Source organism: Sturnira hondurensis, unplaced genomic scaffold, assembly GCF_014824575.4.
Source record: "Sturnira hondurensis isolate 20B ecotype Veracruz unplaced genomic scaffold, ASM1482457v3 Scaffold0004068, whole genome shotgun sequence".
In the NCBI taxonomy this organism is placed as follows: Eukaryota; Metazoa; Chordata; class Mammalia; order Chiroptera; family Phyllostomidae; genus Sturnira; species Sturnira hondurensis.
Genome location: NW_028076699.1, coordinates 7,338,520 through 7,352,485, shown reverse-complemented (window position 1 = coordinate 7,352,485; position 13,966 = coordinate 7,338,520). Strand labels below are relative to the sequence as shown.

At 35.6% G+C, this 13,966-nt stretch overlaps 2 protein-coding genes across 2 annotated transcripts in view; both read right to left on the bottom strand.

Moving 5' to 3' along the window:
• FAF1 (Fas associated factor 1) overlaps nucleotides 1-13,966 on the bottom strand; it is a 432,339-nt gene that overhangs the window by 315,304 nt on the left and 103,069 nt on the right. The window contains exon 3 of the mRNA XM_037043313.1: nucleotides 10,610-10,656. Within this exon, the coding sequence (XP_036899208.1) occupies nucleotides 10,610-10,656 (47 nt within the window). The remainder of the gene's footprint in view (nucleotides 1-10,609; nucleotides 10,657-13,966) is intronic.
• Nucleotides 3,480-3,979, bottom strand: LOC118985011 (C-X-C motif chemokine 10-like). Its single transcript, XM_037043314.1, has one exon. The coding sequence runs from the start codon at nucleotides 3,977-3,979 to the stop codon at nucleotides 3,686-3,688; it is 294 nt and encodes a 97-aa protein (XP_036899209.1). The 3' UTR covers nucleotides 3,480-3,685.

Genomic DNA, 13,966 nt, shown 5'->3' with positions numbered 1-13,966 from the left:
TTACTTGGAATATTTCTTGCCATTCTCTTCCTGCTTGGAATGTTTCCATTGAGAAGTCAGTAGCCAACCTTACTGGGACTCCCTTGTATGTTACTACCTTTTTCTCCCTTGCTGCCTTTAGGATTCTCTCTTTGTCTTGGAGTTTTGCCATTTTAATGATGATGTGTCTTGCAGTAGGCCTCTTTGGGTTCCTCCTGATTGGGACTCTCTGCGATTCCTGGATTCGTGTGACTTTATCTCTCATCAATTTAGAAAAATTTTCCCTTATTACTCTTTCAAGTAGATTTTCTGTCCCTTGTTCTTCTTCTTCTCCTTCTGGTATTCCTATTATTCGGATATTACTACGTGTCATATTGTCTTGCATTTCTCTTAATCCCTCCTCATTTTTTCTGATTCTCTTTTCCATTACTTGCTCTGTCTGGGAGATTCTTTCTACTCTGTCCTCTAGCTCACTTATGCGGCCTTCCGCTTCATCGATCCTACTTTTCATACCTTCTACTGTGTTCTTCAGTTCAGAAATTGTATTCTTCATTTCCCCTTGGCCTTTGCTGATGGTATCTATTTCCTTTTTCATGTTGATATAGTTGACATTTGTGTTTTCATGGCTGTATCTTTTGCCCTGATCTCAAGATTTTCTATCTAGAAAGTACCCAAATATCTGCCAAACTAATGAATAGAGGAATAATAATTAAAGAATTTGGATTTTCTCTAACCTAATTTATCATATATTATCATTTTTTTCCTTCATTTGGGAAAGTAGGAATGAAGAGAACATATGGAATGCTTCTATTGAAACATCAATATATATATATAACTGTATAACATCATATATATAACAGCATATAACATACTAACTGTAAACTATATATATATATATATACACACACACACATACTCACACACACACACACACACACACACACACATATATATATATATATTTCTGTTATCATCACCAGAACTACAAAGCTCAGTCTAAAACTTCTTTCTTCTCTCCCAGAATTCAAAGAAAAACAATTAACTGAAAACCAGAATGGAAACAACAAAAAGAATGACCAAAACATGACAAATTAAGTACTTGTTCATACATTAGGCAGGAGAAAATATTTACATTTACTTCACAACATTGCTTTAATTAGTGTTTACCAAATTATAGATTATATAATTGATTTAGTGAATTGTGATCAGTCTCTTAAAGAATGGAATGGAATGGAATGGAATAACTATCAATGTGTGTCACTTAATAGTTAGGACCAAATACTGTTTAATAAAACTTTTTATTATGGTACATATTTATATATGTGTATTTTGGATTCCAAGTATTTCTCATTGTAGATTATAGTCAAAAAAGTTTGAAAGTAACTAATTGAGATCTCACCAGAGTTCAGATACTATAGTAATCACTGGTCCACAAAAATACACCCTTCCTCCAAGTTGTTAGATTCAAGGAAAGCAATCTTTGAAGGAAGACATGGGAACAAAGAAAATGTCCAAAGCAGGCAAAAATATCACTGAGGGAATCCAAAGTGAGCTCCTAAGTACCTATGAACAGAATCTGTGCAATGATACTTCACACCTTTGAATTCTGTCACAACTTCTCAGAACCCAAGAAAAACATCTAAAGTCAGTAGGCTGGTCATTGACTTACTGTTTTCTTAACTCCAAAGTCCCCATTCTCTACTATTCTGTGACACGGGCTAGGATTCTGCAAAATTATATACAAGGTGGGGCAAAAGTAGGTTTACAGTTGTGAGTATACAAAACAGTGTATTCATGCATTATTTATTATATTATTTTTCATAGTAACTATAAACCTACTTTTGCCCCACCCTGTATTGTTTCCTAATAGATCCTGCTTATAGGGCACAGGTAGCAAACGCAAGGCCTGTGGACCAAATCCAGCCCTCCACCTTGTTTTATCTGGCCTGGCACCTTGTTTCTACCCAGCAGCAGCTCAGAGCTCTGGCTTAACTTTTAACGAGTAGTTACATTTATACAGTCCTAAAATTACATTCGGCCCTTTGAAGGAAACCTCGAGGCTGATGTGGCCCCCTCCCCCTTAGTAAAAACAAGTTTGACACCCCTGCTAGGGGATACTAGATAAAGATTAGCAGTTAGGAAGAGAGGAGGAACAACTTCCTTCTTCCTGTTTGCATGCATTCTTATCAGCTTCACCCTGTAGCTTTGTCTCTGCCTTTTTTCAGCATTCTTATAACCAACTTCTTGACATATATCCTTAGAAATACCAGTAGTAGCTGGACAGTATCCACTCCAGAGGTCTAATCCTAAGCACCAAGGGTTCTCTCTGAGCTTCAAAACACTGTTAATCCCTTTTTCCCCTAGATCTAAGAATGTTAACTTCCTGAAGCAGTTATTTTTTTTTTTTGGGGGGGGTGTTTTCTTTTCTTTGTGTTTAGTCTTCACATCTATTTAACCAATCCTTCATTAAATTCCCTCTGATGAAATGCCCGAGAATGGTTTCATTTTCTTGATAATGGTGGTGTTCTAGGAATCATGAGATTTAGGCATTGGCTTGATTATGTTCTCAGCCTTCAATGCACAGCTGAGCAACATGGCAATGGAAAATGGGATACTAGTGACCCAAGACATAGAAGGGATAATGATTAATTAAATTTCACTTGTAGTTAATTATGATTTCACGCACCTTTTGAAATAAGTGCCTAAGCGAACCAAATGATGGTCTGACTTGACTGTTATGGTGGTAATAAGGATAACGAGGACTATGGCTGGCTGCCTCTAACTCTAAGGGAGAACTTACAAATGAAAATGGCATATTTAAGGTTTTTAACTTTCAGTTAAAGTCATGGTCAGAAAGCTACAGAGCTTCTGAAGTGGCCCTTTAAAAAGTGTCTTTTTGTTGTTGTTGTAATTACTTTATTATCTTCTTGGTTTCTCAACAAATAATCTTTCTTAATATTTTCAGGAGAGCACACCATTTTTATTTTGAAAAACATCCAACATATTTGTCTTACATAATATGCAAAGGAAACATTTAGATTTTTAAATTTCTTCCAATGCTCATTCATGTGTAGTACTTTATTACACAAGTTATTTCATAAACACTGTAAACAATGTAAGAAACATATACATCTAAGAATTCTAGTTTGTATAGTCCTTCATCAAATAGTACTATTTTAAGATATGTTTGCAGACATTCTAGCCTCTATGTATTTTGAATATGTAAAAATACAACCACTAGAACAATCTGAGCCCCTTGGAAGATGGCAGTGGAAGCGCATCTCCACTGGAGTAAAGATTTGTCTTTAAAAAGTAGATTGTATTACCATTTTGATTGCATTCTTTTTAGTTATTTGAGTTTCTAAGAACTCTGATAAGCCCAGAGGTAAAAGATCTCTTAGTAAGCTTTAGAAGGTAGGAAAGGTAAGGAAAGCAGGGCTAGGACTTGGCACATTCACTAAGAATGTAGCACTTGAGAATAGTTTATAGTAAAGTACCAGGGTAGAGTTACTACTAAACCCCTCAGGATGATGAAGCATTCACTCCCTGCAGGAGTAACAATAACAGCTGATTTGGTGACTGTGGTTGGTCACCCTTTAGGAGTACTGCAATCCAGAGACCCCCATTTGGGCTTGACAAATACTCTATGTAAGGAATTGATGGTCCACCCTTATCAGTAGGGCAGGGATTATGCTTCTCTCTGTGTTCAAGATCTTTTAGATCTTTTCTTGCTAAGTGCTTTCAGTACACTCTTGATGATCTTAGACTCTGGATTCAGACATCTTTTTTCCTGGTTCTTTTTCATTTTGGCAATGATCTCAACATGTGGACAAGACTGGCTTACAGAAGTCATTTCAAGTTTTTCTAAGGAATTTGGATTAACAGGTTTAGCACTAATACTGATGCAGGTATGACGTGTGGTTCTTGAGAGAGGTATTCCTTGAACTTCACTCAGAGTCGAAAGGATAAGGCAGAAAATAAGAAGAGCACTTTGATTCATGCTGCAATTGGAGGTTCCTCTGTAGTAGGTTCAGAATGTCTAAGCAGTTGAGGAATGTCTGAGAAAAGTTTCTTATTTCTGTAACCACGAGCATGATCCTCCTGAGAATTAGACCCAAAATTTAATTTTGCAGCTTGCATAATTGCAATGAAATTTGAATATATCACTTTCTAAGTCTCTTTTGTAAAAGTTAAGACACTATTTTAGAAGGAGTGGGACCCTAAGATGTGAAATGGGAATACCCGAGTGGACTGGGATGGTTAGAACCTTGACCCCAGGCATCCTCTGAGTTTTTCTTGTAAACAGAAAAAGATCTTCATGCCATACTGAAAAGGTTAGCCCTTCTCTTGACTGAAAAATGTCAATACTCATACCTGAGATAGTTACTTTGAAAAGGACACCTACTTTCAAAACTTACCCCCACCACTTCTCAATCAGATCTAGGCATGCTCCCAGAAAAGGAGTACAGTGTCTTAACTGAGAGAGGATAGCTTATATCCCAAAAGAATTATAAGACTATTCATAAATTATATTAGCACAAAACTAGGGATTAGGTATGAAAATGAATTTGAAGTAAGTCTGACCACAAGACTTTGGGTAAGGCCAAATATAACATGTTTGCTTAAGCAGCTTCAAGTACCTCTAATAGTTTGCTTGTTGGCTGAATGAAACAGAAGTCCCAAAGGATGAATGAGGATGAAATGCCCAAATTTTCCTGGCAAAATGTAGAAGAAATCCAGATGCTTAGAAAAATACAAATGCTGGAATATATTTACCATGTACAACCTGATTATAGATACATCCTCCTATATCATCCATAAGGCCCCAGAGGACACTGCAATAAAGCACTGAGAAATACACTAGTTAAGAAATCAGCATTCTTGAAAAACCCTGTAATGGCTGTCTTCTCTGGGTTGGGAATCACATGGCGCCATGAAAAATATTTCCTAGGGCATGATAAGATCCCAGAGTACAGAGGTCAAATGGTAGAACTGAATAAGAGAAAGCTGGGAGAAATTAGTTAATGGAGAGCATGGGCAGAAAGAGGCAATCAGAAGATTTCAACCTACAGAGATCCTTAGTAATGCTTAATTGAACATGGTATTTCTAAAGAACAAAATTCAAAGTCAGCCTACTAAAATATTATTTGTCAATATATATAGTAGAAATCCTAGACATGACAATCTAAATTCTAAGTTCCCTAACCACAATGGAAAGTTACAGTCACTCCCAGTTTCCAAACACAAGTTGGTTCAGACATAAAGTCCCTTGTTCCCTCAAAGACAATGCAACCCACCCACATTCATGTATTATAAAAATTTCCTGTGAGACCTCCCCTCAAAGATTTGCAACCATTTACTAGGGTGTTTGTGTACTGATAAAAGGAAAATATCTAGACATTTAGGGGATTACCAGATGCTAACTCTAAACTGATACTAATTTCTGGGGATACAAAAGTAGAAGTTTATAGTAGTAAAATTTTGGCCCAAATCCACTCACACTGGGTTCAAACAATCTCTCAACCTACATTGTAGGTTTTTCCCCACAGCCTGAATGTATAACTAGAAGAGACACACTTAGTAACTGGTGGACATCCCATACTGGTTTCCTAGTCCACGTGCAGAGAGGCATAGCAGGAAGCAACTGATGTTGTATATACTCTTTTTCTTCTCTATAAAACTTGCAAGCATCATGACAATCACTTTGCTTTCCATCCAGCAAGGTAAAAGACTGTCTTTTCCTAAAGATTATATAAATTCTCAGGTTCTTTGTCATAATAATGTAGTCTGGAAAGACCTTAATCACCTAGACACCCCACCACACATTACATCAATGACAATGTGGACTGGTCCTGAAGAGCAGAAGTTTCAAGAACATGGATGCTTTGGCAAGACACATGCTGCTAGAGACTAGGAAACACACACCAGAAAAATGTAGGGGCCTGCCACCTTGGTGACGTCGCTGTGGTCCAGTAGTCAGAAGTATGTAAGGGTAAAAGGCTGATTGTTGTACAGTACACTTTCCATCAATATATAAGACAACTAAGTTAACTGAGAAAGAAAACATTTGGGCTGGGAAAGGAAAAAAATAGTTATGTATCATATACTGGCACCAACCAAAAAGGGACAGCAGTAAAAGAAAAGCCTCCCAGGGAGGAGAACTTAAGGTTGTGCCACAGGTTGACCATTCTATTTAGAGGCAAAAACAGCCTGAGGTACATATCCACACTGACAGTTAAGAGGTTGGCCAGCTGATCAGGGCTTGGAAAGAATAAAAGGAAAGTCTAGGAAAGAATTATAGAAATGGATCTTTTAGAACAGACACAAAAGGTGAATATATGCATTTCCAAGGTGAGTGGTGAGTATTTATAGACTATCCACTAAAAAGGGGGCTCTCAACATAGATCAGATGACACTGTTCTGTTGACGTCAGTCAGCTTTTCCCCTTGCTATCCTGGGCGGCTCAGTACATTAGAGGATGCTGCATCTGTAAGTCTGCTCTTGCCCTAGGCTCTCTTCCTTGTGGACCAGCAGGGCTCACCTCCATCTAAGCCTGGTGGTCCAGGCGTTTCCTGCAGTCATGATATCTGGGCTGTATGGGTATCCCCTTTTTGCTCTTTCAAACTGCTACACATCTATGTAACTAATTCCCTACACAAAATTCTCTGTTTGAAACACCTAGTGGGCTTTTTTTTCTCTTTACCAAACCCTGTTTCTGGGAGATAGCCTAACATTTCAAATCACAGCAGGCTATTTGGTGTGGCTGTCAGCCACAAAGAGGGTTTTTTAAAGTTATTGTTTGAGAATTCCCTTACTGGCTATAATTACTCTATTTCGAGATCATAAAAAAGGAATTTCTATTAGTTATTTTCACTAGCAATCCAAAAACAATAAAAAGAGGAAAACAGAGAGACTACTGGTTAATCAATGAACCTATCAGTTTTGACTAAAGTCCGATGACATTCAAAGAATGCAGTCATCTGTAATTGTTGACTCAAGAAAGGTATCTTTAAGATTTTTCATTTTAGGATGAAGCCTACCATCCTTTAATTTGACCTTCTTGGCATTCTTTTTCTAGTGAATTAATAATTTAAAATGTACACTATAACTGAAAAATAAATTTTAAATTAAAAAATAAGTTTAAAAAGGACACTGATTGGTGAGGGAAACTCTACAAAGAATTCTATTTTAGATCTAAACTTCAACTACAGTATTTTTAGCCTTATCCAACTTTCCTCCACAAACCACACAGGTCCTTGGAAGGCAGTGAACAACAACAAAGTAAACAGGAACTCTGCGTTTCTTTATTGCAATTTTTTAAAAGTCTATCTCATGGTAAATTCTCTAGAGACAAAAAAAATACATGTGTTTAAAAGATAAACTTTGTCTTTAGAAAAAAATCAAATTTTTAAATAGCATCAGAGAAAACAACAAATAGAAACTAACTGGCCAAAATGGATATTTGTAAACAAGCCCTGTCTTCACAAGGTTTCCTCAATGAATTAAACAATGGACAAAGAAGCATACAGTATATCTATCTAGGTAATAAAGTACATAGGAATTGATAACTGCCACCCAGTTAGTCAATGAGTAAAATTATACTATTAATTCATAAAATGTTGGAAAATACAGGATCTTCTCTTTTAGAAATTCTTTGTAATTCACTAGTATTTCTTCCTAATAATAACTATCTTCAAAAATAATTTGCAAAGGGACTCTGGACAATATGCTAAATATATAAAATATTACAACAAGATGTAATAAATATACATGTTACACACTTGATGTTTATGACTGAATGAATGGTTTACATTTGTGACTGGGTTAAGTTACAAACTTTAAAAATGTTTTATTAGCAATATACTGTCTCATGAAATAAGCTTTGGAGGGTGAGGCAGTAAATTCACTTAATTTCCTGACTCCATCAACATCACGCTGTATCATCTGGGCCAAGTCACTCCATGCCTCACACTCTCTCTATAAAATGAGGGATAATAATATCTGCCTTTACTCGCTTACAACTAAAGTAACTGTAAAAACAAAGCTGTAAGAAAAAGATGTTATATACATGTATTAAATTTAAACATTCTTACCCAAAGGAAAAAATCTTAAGACAAAAGTTGTGACATGCCTGGCTTAGTGACCTTGAAGAGGACAGAGTAGTAAAAGTAAAAGCATAGTTTCTAAAAGGAAAAAATCTAGACTTCACTACCCACTACACTTGTGACCTTGAGCAAGTCTGTGTCAATTCTCTAACCTTAAATTTCCTCATTTATGACACATGATTTATCTCTTAAGGTTTGCAATGAGTATTAAAGGAAAATATGTCATAGTGAGTTAAACATTAAAAAAAAGTTAAGTTTCATTGCCCTTAAATTTTATGAGTACATTAAAAACCATATTCCTACTTTTTAAACTCACACAAAAATCTGATTTCAAGAAAAGTTATAAAGCACAGGGATTGGGCTCTTCTCCCTCCAAAAATAACTCTTTAAAAATTTTTTTGGTAACTTTTCTGTTTAAGGCATAAACTGACATATTAAGAGTCACTTGCATTCACAGACTGCATTCAACGTTACTACAAAAATCAAACACAAAAAAGCAAAGATCCTTTTAACTGCTGACATATACCATTGCTAGCACTGTGTCTTCCACTTTCAGTGTTCAAGCCTATGAGAAAGTATAAATAGCTCTCTTTCATTTTCCTCTGGTCAGCAGCCATACAGCAGAATTTTCAGTTATATTAAATCCACAGTGGCTTCAAAGCTGAAGAACAAATGTTAGTAGGAAGGAAAATAGTTGAAGACTATTACTAGATACAACTGACTTTCTCTATAGACAGAATTCATTCCTTTAATTTAACAATCAAACAAAAACAAAAATCCACTCTGATGAAAGTTAAACCCTAAATAGTATAGTAACCTTAATAGAAATCAATTCAGTACTAAATGTCTAGTTGTAAAATATACTAAGCAAAAATATCATCTTCAACAAGGGAGATGGGATGTTTCCAGAGATGAGGAAATTTCTACAGTTCGTCCATAGCAAATACTATTATATGTAAGATATATCCAGTATGTACTCAGAACCCAGCAGCTGAATCCACAAGGGTTTAGCAAGCAAAAATTTTGGCACAAAATGTAGAATAACATTTACTCAAGAATAAAACTGGAGCCATATTTAGCAGTCTAAAACTTTCTTAACCAAGGGAAAAAAAAGATCATGAAGGAGGCTCCTATAATCATCTGGTTTGCTTTCTAGACAAGGTTAGAATTGAATGCGTTTAAGCACGGACTTTGGAAGTCAGCTACATTTACTCTGGATGAAATTCTTTCGGGCAGTTTTAAAGAAAGGTTGGATGATAGGTCTGTTTATCATTGCTTTCACCTAAAAACTATCCATCACTAAGGGTGGTACAGGTACTAAACAGAATTTTGCTTCCTTTCTAAATATACACAGTTTCCTACGAAGTACAGCACATTTTGCTTTTCCTGGTGAGTTTTTTGATATTTTTGCAACAGTACATTTCTTCCTCTCCAAAACAACCTCATTCCTAGTGTGCTGTTTCTGTTTGCCTCATCTGCACTTTTAGCAGATCACGCTTCAGTGACTTAGAAATCCCAGCCACCAAAACTGAAGCCAAAGTTTGAATTGAGAAGGGTGGGGGAGGGAATCAAGCAATTAAACTGCACTTGGAAGGGAGAATGGTTTTACCTCCTATGACTTTACAGTGTGCTCTTTTAATTCAAAACCAGAGTCTCCGATTTTAAGAAGAGAAAAGTCAGAAATTTATTTTTAATTTAAGAAGTTATTTGTAACTACTACAGTTCTCTTGGCATCATCTTCTGATTTTACCTTCTGGCAATGACACAAAACCACAAAGACCATTCCACATGTTAATACTGGATTCTTCAGGTAAAATAGGTCAATGCTCTGGGATGTTTCACTATTAACAACTTGCTGAAATTATGACAAGTTATCATGTACTTAACTTAGAAACCAAAAGAAAGGTTAAAAAGAATGTAGTAAAGCCCATATAAGTAGATTATAACCATGCCCTGGGGCTATTGAAGTATATATCATTTCTCACACCAATGATTTAAAGGATTAAGATCCTTCCATTTTATAAATTAGAAGATAGCCTTGAAAAGCTTTTTTAAAAATAAAGTAAAACAACCTTTAAAAATACTATCACCCACTGAAATAACTCTACGTGGTTAGAAGGAAAGACTTTAGCCCTGACTAGGAAGACTCAGTTGGTTGGGAGACGTCCTTCAAACAGAAAGGTCGCCAGTTCAATTCATGCCTGGGTTGCGGGTCTGGTCCCAGGTTGGGGCACATGCAAGAAGCAACTGATCAATGTTTCTCTCATAAATCAATGTTTCTTTACTCTTTCTCCCTCCCTTCCCCTCTCTCTAAAAGATACATACAATCTTAAAAACATAAAGTTGAGACTTTAGGAAAATAATATAACTAACAAAAAGGTCTGAAACAACAGTAACTAATTAAAGTGAACTTACACAACAGAGATCAAATGCTCTATCAAAAAGTGAAACAAAATTAACAACTGTCTTTTTTTTTTTTTTGCTTTGCTAAATTCCTATCTTACCTTTAAGCACTAATAACATACCTTTGCAGAATGCCATTTTCCTGGGGTATGACACCATTGATAGCTGCCTGCAAAGAGGAAATAGAAAGCTGTTTAAAGAAGCAGAAAATATTCCGGGGTGGACTGTAGTGGGGAGGTGAACATTACAAAGAGAAGTAAATATATTTTGAAAATTCTAAACAAAATACTATGTTTCCTTAATGATATAAAATATTATCTATTAAATGTTTCTGTTTCTCTACTATAAAGCTGTATGTAAAAATTTTTTTCTATTTTTTAAAATTTACTTATTTAATTGTTGTTCAAGTACAGTTTTCTGTCTTTTACTCCAATCCCAGTACATAAGAAAATTTTAAAGACATGTACTTGGCATAACAGTATCCCTGAATTTTTAGTCATAAAAAGCTTAATTTCCACAGTATTCATTTAAGCAAAATACCCACAAAACCAGTGTTTAAGAATGTCAAAACAAGTAAAACCAGTACCTTTAAGTAATCTTTTTAATATCAGTTTCTCCCTCAGGTTGAGAAGTACAAGATATAAAATCACAAATGAAAAACTCTGATAAGAATTTAAAGATTAGCTCAGAAATTAAATTCACTCTTTCTTCTTATCATTTTTGTTTTTGAAAAGAACATTTAGAAGAAAAAACATAGGGGCGAAGTTCTTTGATAAACACAACACCACGATTTTATCAGCTTACCAAACGAGGCAGGAACATCAGTGAGGAAGTTATATAAAACATTCCTAAAATTGGTCTCTAAGGTAACAATCACCAATTACTTAGAACACAGCACAAGTGTGCCGTACTATGAACGTTTCTGAGGCTACTAAGCCAGCAGGCTGCTCAATCCTGGATTGTGGGTAGTTCACTGCAGGGTAATAGAGAGGCTGTCTAGATGAAAATGATGCCTATCCAACTTGGACTTCTTCCTTCCCCTTCCCCATTTACGTCCACATCAAAATGGAAAAAAGAAAAAGCTAACACTTCAATGTTTTATCAGCTGTCTGCAAATCAATTGCCAAAAGGAGTCTATGTATTTTGTGAAACACTAACTTAAATATTTGCCAGAGGTGGGTCAGCTTTACAATTTTATACTGCTGAATGGAAATAAAGTAGAGTATAGAATGCTCGCTGTGAACTTTGAGAATTGTTTTGCTCTACTGGCAACACACACACACACACACACACACATACAGACAGTAGATGCCACAGCCCTGACATCTCTGGAGACTCAATAAATCCTTTGAGTCAAGCAAAAGTTAAAATCAGTTTTCAAAGCCACAAATTCAATGGAATCACCTCTGCCTCGTGCCAGAGGAATTATCCCTTTTCTTTGACAGCAATAGTTTCACATACAATATTGCCTTTGCTTGAAAATAGAAAACGGTAAAAGAATGTTCTACAGTGTTGGAAAAGAAATGAAATGTCATAGTTTGGAAAGATTTTGTTCAAAATTTCACTAGGGAATGCCAATGTATAATGGAAAAAACACTAAGGATTTATAAAGTCCAAAGGTTGAATGTGGATGCTCTTATTCATTAATTTGATGACCTTAGGATATTTTACATTCATTAAACCTCCCTGAGCCTCAGGTTCCTCATCTATACAACGAGCCAATACTACAACCTCAGCCAAAGTGGGCTGGCTTTTCTGATTCTCAAGGCATCAAGTTCTTCTATTTCTTGGGGCCTTTGAAGATACTGTATCTATCTGCAATGCCCCCTTTCTCCACTCTCTGGCTAAATCTTAAAAATTGTAATCAAGGCTTCTGTTAAATCTAAAAATAAAAATAATAAAAAATAAATAAATAAAATAAATAAATAAATAAAAATCTAAATCTAAAAATAATTTTTTTCTCTGACCAACCTCCATCTAAGTATACAGAACCCTTTACTTTTACTGCATAAAATTGCTAATTACTTATGTGGTGATTGTTTTAGGTCTGCCTCTCTGTAGGCTCCATGATGGAAAAAACGGTATCGATTTGTTCACCTCTTAATCTCAGTTGCCTAGCACAGTGTCAGCACATAAAAGATACTCAGTGATTATTTGTTAAATGAATGATGCTAGGAGTTCAAAGGAAAGCTATACAGCCAAGACCTGAGGAAGGCTCAGAGAAAGCTTCCTGGGTAAAACAATGCCTCAACTAAGGCTGAAGGGTAAGTGTAAAGTAGTGCTGGTCTTTGGTGGACAAGTTTTTATTTTTATTGGGTAAATTCCTGAGAGTGGAACTGTGGGTTGCATGATGTTAGTTTAACTACAGAAAACTGTCTAACTGTTTCCAAAGCAGTACCATTTTATAATCCCATCAGCAATGCATGCAAGTTCCAGTCCTCCACATCCTATTTGTTAGTCTTTTTAATTTCAGCCATTTTCCTGTTAGAAGTGGATTTCTTTGTGATAAAAAAATCCATTCTAACTGTAGAATATGATAAATTTTGACAGATGTATAGACATCATCCCTAAATTTCCCTCTAGTCCCCTCCCCACCAACCTCAAGTAACCCTTGATATGCCTTCTTTAACTAGAGATCAAATTAGTCTAGAGTTTCATTTATATGAAATGAAATCACATGGCATTTCTTACGTACCTTATTGCATTCATTTAGCTTACTGTTTTTGAGATGTACCCATGCAGTAGAATGTAGCCATAGTCTGTTCCTTTTTTATTGCTGAGTAGTGTTCTACTGTATCCAGTGGTATACTCAAAACAGTATTTGCTTGTTTGGGGTCACTTGGGTTACTTCCAGTAATTGGGTATTGCAAATACAGCTGCTATGAATATTAGTATGTAAGTACTTGTTCGGGGCATGTGTTTTCATTTCTTTAGAAAAATACTTTAGATTATAATTGCTAGGTTAAATGCTTACCTTTTACAAAACTAGCAAATAGTGTTTCTTTGGTCATATAAACTTGACTATTCTAAGATTCAGTTTACTCATCTATAAGATGGAGGTAATAATACCAATTTACAAAGTTGTTATAATGATTAAATGAGATAATACAAAATACAAATGTTAGCCACCATAATTATCCATTGCCATTATATAGTGTTTTTGTTTTAATCTATTTTATCACATGCTATACACCAGTGGTGCATAAATGTCTGCACATGCTAGGTTAGAAATCCAGATATGCTTAAATCCTGCTCCTAATCATTCAAATTCAGGTGGTCTGGAATGGGGCCCGGAAATTCCTGTGCACCACCCTCCCCTCACCTCCAGTGGCTCAAGTGATTGTGATGCACAGCCAGGTTTGGGAACAACTATAGATAGTTTACAGGATAAATTTTAGGGATCTACATAAACCTTTTGCTCTGGTATTACATGTAGACATGTATTATTTCCCCCTAAATTCCCCCTTTATTATTTTAGA

What these genes read in the sequence shown, in the direction of transcription:
- LOC118985011 (XM_037043314.1), bottom strand. Translation starts at nt 3,979, where the DNA reads ATGAATCAAAGTGCTCTTCTTATTTTCTGCCTTATCCTTTCGACTCTG.